The sequence below is a fragment of the Pollachius pollachius genome, assembly GCF_949987615.1.
Source record: "Pollachius pollachius genome assembly, chromosome: 3".
Taxonomy (NCBI): Eukaryota; Metazoa; Chordata; class Actinopteri; order Gadiformes; family Gadidae; genus Pollachius; species Pollachius pollachius.
This window is the reverse complement of record NC_136936.1, coordinates 50,536,128-50,552,594: the sequence shown is the minus strand read 5'-3', so window position 1 is coordinate 50,552,594 and position 16,467 is coordinate 50,536,128. Positions and strand designations below refer to the sequence as shown.

The window sequence follows — 16,467 nt, the reverse complement described above, 5'->3', positions numbered from 1 at the left end:
GCGAAATACACAACACAATGCGCAACGGCTCCCTGTCTTCCACCTCGCAGGAGTTATGTGTTCGGCTTTAGCTCTTGCTAAAGGCCTTCCAGCAGCAGTAGAGTAAAGCATACCTCAGGGCTCCTGGTTGTAGATTCAAAGTAAAAGCGTTCCTGGCTACTCGGTTGATGTACAGGCAGTAGCCCGCGATGTCAGACACGCCTGGTCAAAGAAACACATTTGTTCTGTTATCACAAAACGGCGCAGGCTGTTGTGATTCTGTGTTGAACGAAGCCAGCATGCCGTCCTTACCTCCGACGAAATGAAACACAGATCCGGCTAGAAGAAATTTGTCCTTCGTCTTAGTCGCTCCACCGATGTAGGTGCACTCCATACCGGCGAAGCAGCAAACGACCCCGAAGAAGCCGAGAGTCAGCCCACACATCAGGAGGCCTCGCACCCCCTGGACGTAGGCTTGGAAGGGGGGGAAACACGGCTTACAATTCAGCTTACCTTCCAATACAAACGGCATAATTCAGGTATAAACACATTAGCGATAACTCAAGGAACACTACAAACATTGGGGAGTACGCCTCTTTGTGAACCATTTTTCTCGATGATCTTCGGTAACTTACACGATTTCCTCTTTATATCGTGGGAGGCCCCACAGACAACATTAAGTTATGGGGCTACACTTTACAATGACGTGTTTGTCCGTCCCCATTAATAGAACGCATTTGTCCATCCATGATGAACACAGCCGTTAAACTCGCATCGCCTGCACGACAGCACTCACAGGCCACGGACCAGAGGACGGGGTAGTCCCTGCAGTTGGTGACAGCGGTGGAGTCAGTGTAGCAGTCCTTCCACAGGTTGGACCAGTACCAGGCCACCTTGATGATCCAGGATCCGCCCTGTCCGCCGATCTGGCTGATCCTCCAGAAGTCCATGGCCATGGTGCACAGCACAAACAGCCAGCCCAGCGACGAGGCCAGGAAGCCAAACACTTGGATCAGACGTTTCCTCATGGCCGCCGGGCTCTTGTCCCTCCGTCCCTCGCTCCGAGTCGGTCAACAGGAGACAGACGTTAAAGACGATAAAGTAAAAAAGAAAAGGCTCTTCTGGGGCGCTCGGTCTCACCTGGGCAGAGCAGAGCGAGGCGTCGACGGAACGGCGAGGAGGGGCCGGGGTGGTGAGGCTGGCTGGTGCACCTCTCCAGTTGGGCAGGGTGGGAGGGCGACGGGTGTGTTTGCGCAGTGTGCCGTGTGTTGATGTGGGCGGTGTGTCAGCAGCGCCTCTGTGTTGACAGTCAACTCCGAGACGCACGGCCCACACGCCACAGGCTCGACATCCATCGGTCAGCTTCGTTCTCACCAACCGCACCGCAACAGAGGTTTGTGTTATAGGTGATGTAATGATACTCTAATGGAGAGGATCTCTCCGTAGGGATGGAGAGGAATTTGAAATTGCTTCTCAGCAGTTTCAACATAAATTGCTCCTTTATTCACTTGGACACTACAGGAAACACTCCCTTTGTCTGTTCTTAGAACATGCTGAAAGAACATCAATACGTACACGCACCTTTGAAAACGTTTCCTTTTATTTCTATTCACACACAACCTTCAACATTTATAAAAACATTCAGTGTGTTTCTCCTTCACTATATTTCAAAGTTATTTCTCATTGTACAAGAATAATGTTATAGAATAAAGTTGTTAGAATAAAGTAAATGTGTATAAAAATTTACGGTGACCCTATAGAAAAGAACAAAGGAGCTATTTAAGAAAGCCGTCTTCTAGAAAACTGCTGCATCTAGAAAACGATTAGAAAGTAAACTATATCACATATCTTTATACAATTTGCAGCATGTAAAATATTGGACCACAATATGCAAATCTACAGCAGCCATCGTCATCCGAGTGTCATGAAAGTGTTTCACACTACAACTATCAAATGTGTTTTTACATTACAAAAAAAATATCAAAATTAAATTGTTTTAAAAAAACACCCCTTAAAGTCGTGGGCTCCTCTCACACGTAGGCGCTCTTGTCAAAGTGCTTGGTGCGGGAGGAGGCGTTGCCCTCGGCTGGGGGGGGCCTCTGGCCGGCCGGCCTCAGGGGCCCCCGGGTAGACGACGTCACATGGGACTGAGACCCCGCCCCTTTGTAGACGTGCCTCGTCTTGGGCCGTCTGCGGAGACACAAAGCAGGGACTCAGCGGCACGCGTCGACTCGACCGACAATCGCCGTACCTTCGACAGAATGGACGGCGGTCAAAACGATTCAGTGTCGTGACGTGTTCCACCGACAAACCTGTCGGTGCAGGAGCCCACACTGGAGAAGAAGAGCGTTACCCCTCCGACCAGACACAGGAGGGCCCCCGCCCAGCCGATGAAGAGCGCGGCCCCCAGCTCGTACCTGGACGCACACAGCAACACAACGGCGGAGTTAGGGCGCTTTTGAAGAATCGCTCAAAGTTGTGTTGATGCTGATGTCTCTGACCGTGAACTCACTTCTGAGACACCGACATGGGGTCGAAGAACTCTGCGGTGATCCGGTGAGCGTACAGAGAGCACGCTGTGAGCGAGCACAGCCCTGCGGTGAGGACGGTAGGAGGAGGAGGAGAGAACAGGGTTAGGGGGAGCTGTGTGATGCAGGCCTGCGGAGCCTTGTTGAGACTCTAACTCTGATTTAGGGGCTGCTGGATTGGACCCACACCATGTCTAACCCTGTGTGTGCTCACCGCTTAGGATGAGATTTACACCAGCGAAACAGGCCAGCCGGGCTTTGCTCTTGTCAGTTCCCCCGATGGTGGTGCATTTCATCCCAACAAGGGCAAACACCGAGCCAAAGAACCCCAGGCACACAGCTCCCACCATCAATCCTCTGCAAGCCTGGACGTAGCCTGCAGAGAGAAGTAGGAGACGTGTCATGACCCCCGTCGTGTTGGGAATGATCCATAACATCATGGTCATCCCCTAGGTTCCACCGCCCGGTTGTTGTACGAGGTCAACGACTGACTGAGACATTTGCATGCAAAGCAGAAGACAACGTGTCAGCCATGACCATCAGTGTATTTGGAGTAAGTTGCTCTAGGGTGAGGTGAGGAGTGGTCAGGGTCAGTTAACCTGACTTCCACCCTTGATCTGGACCATAGATAGTATATAAAATGGATGTAGCATCCGGGCAGACCTCAGTTATTCCAACTGCATCCAATTCTCTTGGTTTATGTGCGTCGCAATCTTAGTTTGACTCGTCATAGTTTGACTCCGCCTCATTTCCTTTAACCAAAAAAGGGCATTGATCTCCCGCCCCACATTGATGGGGGGCGGGAGATACGCCCATCTAGGTGACGTACAGAGAGTGAGAGTCAGCAGCTAGCTGTCACTCAAGAGGCCGCGCCCCTAATTATTCATACATTTTAACCTCCAATAAAATAAAAACTAGCCTCCTAAAAATAAATGTCACCCCCCTCAGTGTTGTCATGGAGATATGAAACAAACATACTGACTAGAATGGTTTTTTGGACCAGGCTGTAAATAGGTTTAATAAGACTGGGAAAACGGCCTGTTTAACATGTGAGTCAACAAAGAATTGCTCCCTTTTGGTACCGCCTCGTAGTGGCCACCCGCTAAAACTGCATTGTTTGTCACTTCCGCATTGGATGCTGGTATATCTCGCTGTGGTCGGGGCTTGGTCTGGACCCCTGTGGTGAGTTCTGTGAACCCCTGACCCAGTGAACGATGCTGGAAACACCCTGAGGGCAGATCCCTTCAGGGGGCCAACAGGGGCAAACACAGGGACCCGTTTACAAGGAGGTCAAGCGGTTCTTGAAGGACATCGAGAGTGATTCCTATTAAACTTTGTCTAACGTTCTGTCGGGTCAGGGGGTTACGATAACACAAGCTTGTGTCGACCTGCGTGGGTCACCGGACTGTAGAGATGTTAGAAGACCATGGAAGAAATCACACGTCAATACAGTCGAAAGAAAATGGGCTCATTTGTACAAAACAAGGGGCACAATAATTACATAGAACACCTGATTTGTAGAATATACAACCTAAAGCAGCGAACAGAAAGCTAAGTGGTTCAGAGAGAGAGAGACTCCCGTCTGTTGTGGTCAGAATCGGAGAACAGGAGGACCGGCCGAGCGGCCAGCCAAGGCGAGGTGTGCATGTTTTCCACAGGTTGGGCCAGGAGGTTGCCGTGGCGATGAGCGTCCCGTCGTCAGAGGACACCTTCCAGTAGTCCGTGGCGACGCCGGAGGAGGTCAGGACCCTGCCGGAGGAGATAAAGCCCAGGCTTTGTGTCGCCGTGGCCCTCATAGTGAGTCCCCCCGGAGTCAGACCTTATCCCTTGTTACCTGATCCAACGGGGGGGGGGGCTCTCGCTCTGCTGGAGATACAGCCGGCCGCCAGACTCCCCTCACATATTCTGAATAGATGTTCTGCCATCGACGGCCAATAGCGGTTGTGGCCGGGTATACTCCGTGGGGAGGGGTTTGTAGCTAAACACGTAGCCTATATTCAGGTCCTCCACCCACTCCCCATAGACACCCCCTCTGTCCGACTGGGGTGGGGGGGTGGTATTAGTCAAAATATATGGGTGTTTATAAATAAACATATGTGTATGTATAATGGGTTATGACAATTGTTTGCTCAATTAGTTAATATTGCTAGTGCATTCAGTGTGTGTGTGTGTATGTGTGTGTGTTGGTCTGTTTGTCTCAGTGTGTGTCGTGTGTTTGCGTGTGTGTGTGTGTGTGTGTGTGTGTGTGTGTGTGTGTGTGTGTGTGTGTGTGTTTGTGTCTTGGTGTGCTTTGGTCTCTGTGTCAGTATATCTGTATGTGTCTCAGTGTTTGTGTGTGTGTCTGTGTTGAGCAGTCTGTGTGTGTGTGTGTGTGTGTGTGTGTGTGTGTGTGTGTGTGTGCGTGTGTGTGCGTGAGTGTGTATGTGTGTGTGTTCTGTGGGGGTGTTTGCGTGTGCGTGTGTTTATGTAAATGTGTTTCTTCTGAAGTAAACATTACGGATGAAAATTATGAAAGAACAACAGCATTAATAGGTTTTCATTGAGGGTCAACCTTGCATTACGCAAAGCGGAACCTTTGTTAGGGACCTAAAGAGCCATGGCAGTGGTGATATATTAACCAGCTCTCTCACACACAGTCCGTTGTAACTACCCTACATCAACCCAGTGGTGAGCAACGAGCTGAAACACTCAACATGTCACAGAGGAAGCGGTCACGAGCTACACACCAAAGTGGAAACGTGAAAAAACGTTATTAAACATTGAACGCTTTATATTTGTGTAAACTCACGAAGAGCACCATCTTGTGGTTGCTTTTGGCTACGATCAAATCAAGGTGAATAAATATGACACGTTTTCAGATTGAGTCATACAGCATCTATGCCGTATATGCTCTATGATTTATTATGTATACCATATATTTTATGGTGTACATCAAATGTGAACTACTACTTGAGATTATAATACTGTTCGAAAGTTATAGTTACACTTTCATCAAATATAAACCGTTGTTGAACATAATATTAACACACTGTCGATTGTTAGGAATATGAAGTCTCCAATCCGTATTTCAATCATTCACTATAAACTACATCGTAAGCACTCAGCACTTGACCCCTCATAGGGATACATTTGCCATTTTGACAGTTTCTCAGACTTAATTGATTCACAATAATAATTAATTTCCTGTCGTCTGGTCATGTTTGGTTTCTGGCGTTGGATTTAGTTTTTGTTTTACATTTTATCACCCCATTCATGTTGCATTAGTGGAGTTTTAATTCAGCAATATAAGGTGGACATTTTACAGTTGGAATTTGAAAACTCAAACACCGAAAATGTCTAACAGCTCAAGTCTCATTTGAATAAAACACAATGGTTCAACAGAAGTACACATTTACTAAAGTCAACCATCAGCTTTGAGATGAATCATTGATATGATCCAATGTCCTATTTTATGTCATATAATAACTCTAAATAAACCTTACAGCAAACCAATCAAATTTGGATGCAATGCATATTTATTAGTATATCTAGTGCAGTATTATAAGATACTCCCGTTTGTAAGCCATATGTATAAATATTAAAAGGTGACATCACTTTTCATCAATGGATTCCATAGGACGTTATAACATTCTTATATATATAGTTTACAGACGGTATAAAAAACACACAATAGTGACTTGCTGCTAACATGTAATTACACTGTGAACTTCAACAGCATTAAAAAAAACAAAAAAAACAGAAACAATGTGACCTTTCCAATGAAAACTCTCCAACGTTTACAACCCAGCAACGACAACCCAACACAAATCTCCCCTCACCACCTCAGACCAACAACAGGGAGAAGATCACCTTGTTCCCAGCATCAGTAAGACCCCCGTCGTCCTGCCTTCCAGCTCCAGGGAGAAGGTCACGTTCCTCCCAGTCAGACCCCAGTAGTCCTACATCCCCTTCTTTCCAGTAGGACCCCAGTGCTCCTACCTTCAAGCTTCAGCAGGGTGTGGTGGGGCCGGCAGTGCAGCGCTCCGATGGCGTTCCCGGCGCAGTTGTTCCAGAGTCCCTGGAGGACCCAGGTGGCGGTGATGACGGAGGAGGCCCGGCTGGTCACCCTCCACTCGTTGGACACCGTGGCCCCGATGGTGGCTCCCAGTCCCACCAGCCCCCCCAGGAGCGCCAGGATCTGCACCCCTGACATCGAGTGGCGTCCAGGCGTAGATCCGCGCGCGCGTGCGGGCGAGCCTATACCCCCTGCGGCACGTATGGAAAGTCACGGGTGATAAAATGTGCGCCAGGCGTGTAGATGACACGACACAGTGTGGTTACAACATGTGTCCCGCCTGAGATGATTGACACGGAGGGAATCTCGCCTTGTTCTGGTCGCTGCTAAGTGAGGAGATAAGGCGCCTAGGGGGCTGTGCTGTCTGCCACCCGGCGCGCAGGGTTAGCCATTCAATGGGAGAAGCTTTTGGGATGGGCATTTTGTGTCTCATGTTGTGTTGTGTGTGTCGTTTTTGGGCAAGGAAAGCCTAGTTTGATATTAACATGGAAATAATAGTGGAGTAATCACTAATCCTGGATAGAAGTGGCATAGTGACAAAGTTCAATACTGGTTCATCTATTCCCCTAGTGTGTTGACTGAATGTGACATTAGGGTTAACCGTGGCACTGTTAGTGGATGACATGTTTTTTTTCATAGCGCGCCATAGGCCTACATTTTCAAAAAGTTCCATCCGGGATGAATACAGTTCATCCCAATTCTTAACTTTTTTTTGTCAATCGCTCAAAACAATATTGAAATAATACAAGTGTGAAAAAACAGTCCTAATTTAGAAAAGAGAATCAAAGTGAGCTGCAACTTAGCAGGCGGGACTTATTGCCATACCCATTATGCCTGTACAATTATTTAAATCGTTTAATAAATTCAATTGAATTGAAAAAAAACACACAAATAAAATTAAATAAAAACTAAAAAAAGAGAGCGAAGCACACTACAGAAAAACGAAATGTGTCAAAGAAACAGAAAAGCCGTTGACCAAGTGACGGACAGGTCCAGCCACCAATGCGCAGACTGAAGGCGGGGCTTTCGAGCTGACAGGTGGAAAGGGTCAAAACAACCGAGGAGTGTGCAGCGCCACTGCTCCGCAACGCCGCTCAGACACGCACCCCGAGAGCCACTCTGGCGGTACCATGAAACGGCCCTTAACGGAAACGTGTCGTTGTCTTCCGGGAGTGTGTTGAGACTCCGCTCCCTGCCGGCGAGTCGCTGCTTTCAGTTTCTCTCTCCATGGAGGTGCCGCTACAGGACCCTGGGAGGAGGAGGGATAATCCCTCAGCCTCAGCTAATCTCTTCTCCAAGATCTTCTTCTGGTGAGAAAGCGAGCCTGACAGTTTGTTGACAGCAGTTTGTGACGTTCAACCCCTGCAGCGGTCCAGGGGCAGTGCCCGGGAGGGAATGTCCCCGTGGTGTACTGGCGGGGGGCTTTAAATAACCATGAAGCCGCAGCTCAGGACACTGTGGGAACTTTCATTGAGTCTGTCAGCAACTTGCGAGATGCAAGGCTCGCAACCTTCCCTGCAACGACTGCATAACCCGCATGCCTTTTAACCAAAAACACTGAAATGCAAATGAATGAAGCGTGATCAAAGTATAGTTAATAATGCATATATTATCGCTGTTTGTATTATTCAATTTGTGTGCTTGGGCTCCGCCGACTCGGGGGATGTAATTGAAGCAGAACGCGTGTGTTTGTCTCCTGTGCAGCTGGCTTGGTCCTCTGTTCAGAGTGGGCTATGGGAGGAGACTGGAGGAGGATGATATGTACCATGTGCTGCCGGAGGACGGCTCGGAGAGACTGGGCGATGAGCTGCAGCGGTACGGGTGTTTCATTTCATGGTTTTAAAACGTGTCGTGTAATAAGTATAATATTGATTAAAGCTGCATGCAGCATTTTAAGGTGCCAAGCCTACAGCAGACCATAAAGATCCTGATAGACCATTAAGACCCTGTTGTAACCTCATTAAGACCCTGACACAGACCGTAAAGACCCTGACAAAGACCATTAAGACCTTTTTTTGCTTGCATACGGTTGACAACGCTGGGATAGCCTCAGCGTGGAACTGGTGATGGGTGAAGAATCTTCCATGATCGTACGTCAAAAGGCTTACAAGTTATGAGTCTTTAAAGTTTCCCTTGATCGCTTTCGCATCCCCTATAGACTGATTTTGATTAACGTTAGCCAGGTTAACCTTGACCTACGCTTCTTTATGTACACCAAGTTTGGTGATGATTGACTCAAGTTAACCCAGCCTATAGTCACCTAACATTGATTGAGCTGATTCAGATGTCTAGCCGCCATTCTTTTTACAGGTTCTGAGTTTCCTAGAAACATTTGCTCAACACGAGGAGAGACACATGTCTACACGATTTCTTGACTGTATCTGTAGGTGATAGGGGCAGGAAATAAGGCCGTCCAAAGTCTGCAATTTCAGTAAATTCTTATAGCGGCCCCTGTGGCCGGATCTGGATACAATTTGGAGAGGTTCATCTTGACCAATGTGCCTTTGACTACACCAAGTTTCATGATGATTATATTGGAGTTAACCCCTTTTAATTGCGTTAAGTTAAATTTGGACGATTTTGAGCCTCTGGCGATTGTTTTGTCAATCGACTTCATTACTTGAGGGGCCCATCAGTCACTAAGTTGGTCCCCCTCAAATCCAACATTCTGTCAAGGAACTGTGGTGTTTTTAGTCACAGGCCACGCCCGTTTCGATGCCACACTCTAATTTCAAATGTGTGTCATCTCGTTCAGAATTTTATCCTGAACAACTTTTCTATTGGGGTCAAGAACATGGAAGTCCATCTTGATGTCTTTATAAGCCTTTAAAACTTTACGTGTTTTAAAGCACACTTTTTTAGAAGTTAATTGCTGCTGGAGGATTTATTTTTTATTGCACAGACTTGCTTAGTGTCAGATTGAAGACATTTGTCCATAGATGATATCTGCAAAATATTTTTTGTTTAAGTCAAAAAATCTAGGATCCTTAGGGAATTTAGTGTTTTTAACAAAATTCCTAATTGTCGGAAATCGATCCAGGCGGAAGCCCTAGGTTCTTAAGCAGATTTGTTCACCATGAGAATATGCACGTGTGGGAGAAGACTGAAATGACCTTAAGTGGAAGGGTCACGAGATATGATTGTTCAAAGTTTGCATTTCTCGACGATTGCTATAGCACCTTTGAGCTAATCAGTATACATTTGTTCTCTGTTAATATTTAGTCTCTACAGCTGTAGAAAGTTTCATAATAAGCGTGCGAGCTGTATAGGCTCTGTCAGTCAAACATGGCGAATAATTAAAATAAAAATTACAATAGGTTGCCTTCGCACTTGTGTGCTTGGCCCCCTAATTACTAATGAATATGCACACGTTATATGCGAACACAAAAAATGTGATTTAGTGTGTTTCCTGGTTATTACACCCTGCTTTTCAAAGGTATTGGGATGAGGAGGTTCTGCGTGCCAAGGAAGATCTTCGGCCTCCAAAACTCACCCAAGCTCTCATCCTGTGCTACTGGAAGTCCTACATATTCATCGGCGTATACATCTTCTTGGAGGTATGAAGTGGTGAATCCGAATGGACCCCAAAGCAACACATGGACAGCCTGTGATGCTCTGTTTGTAAACATGTCAGTTTCATATTCTCTGTTTTTGCTGCCAACGTTTGGCTGCCACATGACTTCTAGCAAATACAGATTTTACTGATTTGATCTGTATTTATTATGATCTTGAATTTCCTGTCTGCGTTATCCATCTTCCTGTCTGTCTGTCTGTCTGTCTGTCTGGCAACTCTATCTATCTGTCTATCTGTCATTCGGTCTGTCTCTGTCTCCCTGCCTATCTGTCTGCCTGCCGCCTCCCTGTCTGTCTGTCTGTCTACCTCCCTGTCTGTCTCCCTCCCTGTCTGTCTACCTCCCTGTCTGTCTCCCTCCCTGTCTGTTTACCTCCCTGTCTGTCTCCCTCCCTGTCTGTCTACCTCCCTGTCTGTCTACCTCCCTACCTCCCTCCCTGTCTGTCTGTCTGTCTGTCTGTCTGTCTGTCTGTCTGTCTGTCTGTCTGTCTACCTCCCTGTCTGTCTACCTCCCTGTCTGTCTACCTGCCTGTCTACCTCCATGTCTGTCTACCTCCCTGTCTGTCTACCTCCCTACCTCCCTGTCTGTCTGTCTGTCTGTCTGTCTGTCTGTCTGTCTGTCTACCTCCATGTCTGTCTACCTCCCTGTCTGTCTACCTCCCTGTCTGTCTGTCTGTCTACCTCCTTGTCTGTCTCCCTGCCTGTCTGTTTACCTCCCTGTCTGTCTCCCTCCCTGTCTGTCTACCTCCCTGTCTGTCTACCTCCCTGTCTGTCTACCTGCCTGTCTACCTCCCTGTCTTACTACCTCCCTGTCTCTACCTCACTGTCTGTCTCCATGTCTGTCTGTCTACCTCCCTGTCTGCCTGTCTCCCTATCTCCCTGTCTGTCTGTCTCCCTGTCTGTCTGACTCCCTGTCTGTCTGTCTCCCTCCCTGTCTGTCTACCTCCCTGTCTGTCTCCCTGCCTGTCTCCCTGTCTCCCTGTCTGTCTGCCTGTCTGCCTGTCTCCCTGTCTGTCTGACTCCCTGTCTCCCTGTCTGTCTGCCTGTCTGCCTGTCTCCCTCCTCCCTGCAGGAGACCATTAAGGTGGTGCAGCCCGTCTTGCTGGGGCAGCTGATCGTGTACTTTGAGAGCTACCACCACGACGCCTCCGCCTCCCTGGCTGAGGCGTACTGCTACGCCGGCGCCGTGTGCGTCTCCACCGTCTTCCTGGCGCTGCTCCACCACCTCTACTTCTACCACGTCCAGATGGCCGGCATGAAGATCCGCATCGCCATGTGTCACATGATCTACCGGAAGGTGAGCGCTGGCGGCCACCGAGGATGATATTGTTACCCATTGGTCAGGGCAGGGGGGAGAGCTGGGATTGGTCAGGGCAGGGGGGAGAGCTGGGATTGGTCAGGGCAGGGGGAAGAGCTGGGATTGGTCAGGGCAGGGGGGAGAGCTGGAATTGGTCAGGGCAGGGGGAAGAGCTGGGATTGGTCAGGGCAGGGGGAAGAGCTGGGATTGGTCAGGGCAGGGGGAAGAGCTGGGATTGGTCAGCGCTGAGAGCTGTGATTGGTCTAGCACTCTATCAGCTATGAGAGGGTGACATTAAGAATGTAGAACAATAAAAATATACTAAATATAATAATAGTGTATATAATAATATATATATAGTACTTCCTTAAAATATTTATGTGTATATTGTTTTTTTTGTTTTTTAGTGGTAAAGTTAAATTGGATGTGTTTGTTTTAAGTTGTCAAGTAAAATTGGAATTGAGTATTATAAGCAGTAACATTGAATTGGATGTGAGTATTATTTGTTCTAAAGTTGAATGGGATGTGAGAGTTTATTCTTTGCCCTCCTAGGCTCTGCGTCTCAACAGCAAAGCCTTGGCTAAAACGACTACGGGACAAATTGTGAACCTTTTATCCAATGACGTCAACAAATTTGATGAGGTATAATCTACAGTGTGCAAATCAATCAATCAATCCATCGATCAATCAAAACGTTCATATCTTCAGAGAATAAAAGCCACATTGAGAAGTGAGTTGAGAAGACACAAGTTAGTCATAAGTCACATTCGTAAAGTGTTATCTTATCTTATTCTCATTATCAATTGTTCCTGATTACAATGCAAGATAAAGTTAAACAGTCAAAACTAGTTCAAACAAATAGATAACAAACATGAGACATGAAATACCAAACTCAAGACACTCAAGCAGGTATATTCCATATTTATCACGTGTTCCTTCTACGTTGTCTATTTCTACAGACCCTTCTCATTTCCTCATGTGGGGTCTCCCTGTCTCTGTTTTCCAGGTGACCCTTTACCTCCACTTCCTGTGGCTGGGCCCGCTGCAGGCCCTGGCCGTGATGCTGCTGCTGCTGTTCCTGATCGGGCCGTCCTGCCTGGCGGGAATGACCGTCCTTGTGGTCCTCATCCCAGTGCAGACGGTGTTCGGACGCCTCTTCTCCACCCTCAGGTACGTCGTCAGTCCCCCCGGTGCACTCCGAAGGGTAAGGTCCACCCGCTGACTGCTGGAGAAGCCAAGAGCTGCGTTTGGTACGGTCGTTGAATGTTGTACGTCTTTGCGCTTAATAATAGTGCTTAGCATCGTGTAGCGTCTTATCCTAGCTGTCGCCGTTGTGTACGGGGAATGGGTTAACCTAGTGATTGTTAGTGCTTGGCACTTGGTTCTATGAACATCCTTTCTGTTGTTGATATTGTTGTTTTTTATATTTTCTCATATTTATATTAAAATAACTTTGCAACTGGAGGACTGCTCCAACAAAATTTTGTTGTCTTGTGCAATGACAATAAAGGTTATTCTATTCTATTCTGTACCGACAGAAGGGATGTATATTGTTGTTTCTCTTTCTTCCTACAAATGTACCTATTGTAAGTCGCTGTGGATAAAAGCGTCTGCCAAACGCCCTCAGTGTGAACGTAAATCTAAACGGTTTCACTGCGTCCACCTCTACCGGCTTTGTTGCAGGGCCCAAACAGCCACCCTCGCAGACGACCGCATCCGCATGATGAGCGAGGTGGTCTCTGGGATCCGCATCATTAAGATGTACGGCTGGGAGAAGCTGTTCACTGAGCTGGTGAACGAGGTTCGGAGGTATGGCCGCTTCTCTGTAGATCCACACTGATACGTGTTCCGTGTCGACCCATGCTGACCCGTGCTATGATCGGTTTTTGAATAGTCCAAGCTTACGTATGTGCTTTTCTTTTCGAACAAAATGTGATCTTCTTGTGGAAATGTACGGAAACTAGGAGATCCCTCCCACACTAGGATGTGTGTCTCTGGCACACAGGATACACTCAAACGTGTTCTGCAAGTTGATAAAAGCCTAAAAAGAATGCATGGCAGCATGAACCGTCTGTGTGTGACCTTATATTACTGATTAAACCAAAAGCAGTTATTAAATCAGTTATTAGAGCAATCATAGCACTTTAGATATAGAAGACTGGGCTGGGTTAATCTTTTCTCGATACTAATTTATCCCACCACTGGTCTCGTACAAATCAATCCCTCTTTATTTTTCTTCCCTGGGAAATATTGTTTAAAAGAGTTAGTTCCCAAAATGTCTCCTGCCACTCAGGAAGGAGTGTTCCCGCATCATGAAGAGTTCCTACCTGCGCGCCCTCAACATGGCGTCCTTCTTCGTGGCCAACAAGGTCATCGTCTTCATCGCGCTCAGTGCCTACGTCCTGGCGGGAAACAAGATGGCCGCCAGCACGGTGTTCGTGGCGCTCTCGCTCTACGGGGCGGTCCGGCTGACCATCACCCTATTCTTCCCCTCGGCCATAGAGAAGGTGTCGGAGACGCTGATCAGCGTCCGGAGGATCAGGGTGAATATGAGCTTCATGTGTCCGCTGTGGCACGTCTGTGGGCTGGGGTCGTTAGTAGGGGCGAGGGGGTTCTAAAGGGGATATGGACTGCATTACCATAGCCATTTGAGCTTTATTGCCTCATAATCACCTGTTCATACACACATTCACCCCTTCATCCATTCATACACACATCACCGTTCATACACACATTTACCCGTCCGTACACACATTCATACACTCATTCACACATTGATTCACAAAATCACACATTGATACACACATTCACACATTTAAAACACCCACTCACCCACTCAAACGCCGACGGCGTCAGCACCCATGCCCGGCGACAGCCAGCCTGTCGGGAGCAGTCAGCGCGAGGAGCCGGGGATCGAACCCACAAGCCGCCCTGTCTCCCGTCCCACTGCTGCACCGTGCTCTCTCAGAGGAAGGGTCCTGGGTTTGATCCCCAATGTCCGCAGCCTACCAGTCTGTGTCACTGAGCATGACACGGCTCCTTTATAACCAACAACATGTACGAATGTGTGTTCTCATCCCCAGAGTTTCCTCCTACTGGAGGAGGTGGTTCCTCAACCCACTGGTCTTCCGGAGACCGAGTCAAAGGACTGCATGGTGCAGGTCCAGGACCTGAAGTGCTACTGGGACAAGGTGAGGGCCTTTTATTCTTTGAAACAGCCAAAGCTTCAGAGAATAGGTAGGCTAGGCAACTTTACTTATGTAGCACTTTTCATACACGAGGCAGACTCAAAGTGCTTCACATGGAAACATTGTCACACAATACAATTAAATAATAGATTATAATAGATAACAGTTAACCGGTGGATACATTGCATTTCACACAACACTTTGTATTTTAATCTCTCCCAGACGCTGGACTCCCCAACTCTGCAGAAGCTGTCCTTCACGGTGCGGTCGGGGGAGCTGCTGGCTGTGGTCGGACCAGTCGGCGCTGGGAAGGTGTGATTATAGTGTGGCGTGCTGCATTAAAGGACCCTACTTAATCCCCTAATCCTATGTAATCTCGCCCCATCGCCACCCTGCTTTTGACAACATGTGTGTGCCGTTCTTCCGCGTCCCGGTCTAGACGTGGAGTAGGTGGACACACAATGTTCACTAGCGACGATCTGTTTCAAACTCTTTTATTGACTTTGGTTTCCATAGTTCCCCAGGAGGAGAAAGGATTCAATTTACCGTGAATTTGTGATGTCTTTGTTTCCCACACGACACAACACAGCGCAACACAACACAACACAACACAACGCGTCTCAAGGACAGAGATGAATGGAAGGAAAACGTTCATGAAAACAGTTGTGATATGACGTTCATCAGTGTGTGTGTTTGTGTGTGTGTGTGTGTGTGTGTGCGTGGACACTCAGTCCTCCCTGCTCGGGGCTATCCTGGGAGAGCTGAACCAAGAGAGCGGGGTCCTTAAGGTCAAAGGTCGGCTGACCTACGCCTCCCAGCAGCCCTGGATCTCCCCCGGGACGATCCGGAGCAACATCCTGTTCGGGAAGGCCCTGATCCCCCAGAAATACGAGAGGGTGCTGCAGGCCTGTGCCCTGAAGAAGGTGAGGGGAGCCCCAGGGTAAATGGACTGCGTTCACGCAGCGCGTTACCAACCAGCGGCCACTCAAAGTACTTTGCAATATTGCCTCACATTCACCCATTCAAGCACACATTCACACATTCATCAGGAGCAGTCACAGGGTGAGATGTCTTGCTCAGGGACACAGCTGTACCCCAAAGCGGGCCATGTCAGCTGTAACCTAAAGCGGGCCACGTCAGCTGTACCCTAAAGCGGGCCACGTCAGCTGTACCCTAAAGTGGGCCATGTCAGCTGTACCCTAAAGCGGGCAACGTCCACTGGTTTTGTTTCTGCCGGCCGAGACCGAAGCGGTCCTTTGCAGAGCTGCAGTGTTTTGATCCGAGCCGATGTCTGTCTGGTGGCTGGACGTCCTGTGAGGGAAGTCTTGTGGGGTCTCCATGGAGACGAGGAGGGCCAGCCCCAACGCGTCATTTAAGGCTTTGGGTAATCGTTAGGTTGTCCGAATGCAAATAAGAATCAAGACTACAGGTCCATCCCTAGTGCGTACCACTCCCTGCCCTTATCAGAGGCAGTGCAGACGGTTGTGTTTCTATCGGAAGTCTTTATCCTTTATTCATTACTACAGTGATGTCATAATCATGCAAACAGCAGAACAATGTCTCATGCGTTTGCTGCGGACGGTGGATCCTGAAAGTCAGGGGCTTTCAGATCCCCCCCAGCGATGCAGTCACTTGGTTTACCGCAACGCTGAGTCGTGTTAACAAACAGGAAACCGACCACAGAGCATGTGTCACAGCGACTCGCAGCCTTCGTCCCGGACACAAAGACAATCTCCAAAATGGACGCACGCGGCCCGCACTTGCACTCTGTGTGCTTCGCCGTTTTATTCCTCGGGGTCGGGCTTACAGACATCTAGCGAGGTGCCACCCTCCGTGTCCCCTGGTCCCCA

At 48.2% G+C, this 16,467-nt stretch overlaps 3 protein-coding genes across 3 annotated transcripts in view; 1 reads left to right on the top strand and 2 right to left on the bottom strand.

The window, feature by feature from the left end:
- The window catches only part of LOC307072072 (claudin-10-like), a 2,070-nt gene extending 878 nt beyond the window's left edge, over positions 1 to 1,192 (bottom strand). Inside the window, exons 1-4 of the mRNA XM_079731240.1 lie at positions 1,120 to 1,192; positions 776 to 1,038; positions 292 to 453; positions 114 to 201 (exon numbers count right to left, since the gene is read on the bottom strand). Coding sequence (XP_079587366.1) covers positions 114 to 201; positions 292 to 453; positions 776 to 1,007 — 482 coding nt within the window. The 5' untranslated portion in view covers positions 1,008 to 1,038; positions 1,120 to 1,192. The remainder of the gene's footprint in view (positions 1 to 113; positions 202 to 291; positions 454 to 775; positions 1,039 to 1,119) is intronic.
- An 817-nt stretch (positions 1,193 to 2,009) lies between these two features.
- On the bottom strand, positions 2,010 to 6,699 carry LOC307072271 (claudin-10-like; the record flags this gene model as incomplete). Its single annotated transcript, XM_079731503.1, has 5 exons — positions 2,010 to 2,169; positions 2,292 to 2,396; positions 2,492 to 2,573; positions 2,722 to 2,883; positions 6,486 to 6,699. The coding sequence occupies 5 exons, from the start codon at positions 6,697 to 6,699 to the stop codon at positions 2,010 to 2,012; spliced, it is 723 nt and encodes a 240-aa protein (XP_079587629.1).
- A 1,607-nt stretch (positions 6,700 to 8,306) lies between these two features.
- LOC307073426 (ATP-binding cassette subfamily C member 4-like) overlaps positions 8,307 to 16,467 on the top strand; it is a 51,289-nt gene continuing 43,128 nt past the window's right edge. Inside the window, exons 1-10 of the mRNA XM_079733245.1 lie at positions 8,307 to 8,376; positions 9,998 to 10,118; positions 11,205 to 11,429; positions 11,982 to 12,071; positions 12,436 to 12,599; positions 13,113 to 13,238; positions 13,723 to 13,972; positions 14,513 to 14,620; positions 14,840 to 14,929; positions 15,349 to 15,540. Coding sequence (XP_079589371.1) covers positions 8,321 to 8,376; positions 9,998 to 10,118; positions 11,205 to 11,429; positions 11,982 to 12,071; positions 12,436 to 12,599; positions 13,113 to 13,238; positions 13,723 to 13,972; positions 14,513 to 14,620; positions 14,840 to 14,929; positions 15,349 to 15,540 — 1,422 coding nt within the window. The 5' untranslated portion in view covers positions 8,307 to 8,320. The remainder of the gene's footprint in view (positions 8,377 to 9,997; positions 10,119 to 11,204; positions 11,430 to 11,981; positions 12,072 to 12,435; positions 12,600 to 13,112; positions 13,239 to 13,722; positions 13,973 to 14,512; positions 14,621 to 14,839; positions 14,930 to 15,348; positions 15,541 to 16,467) is intronic.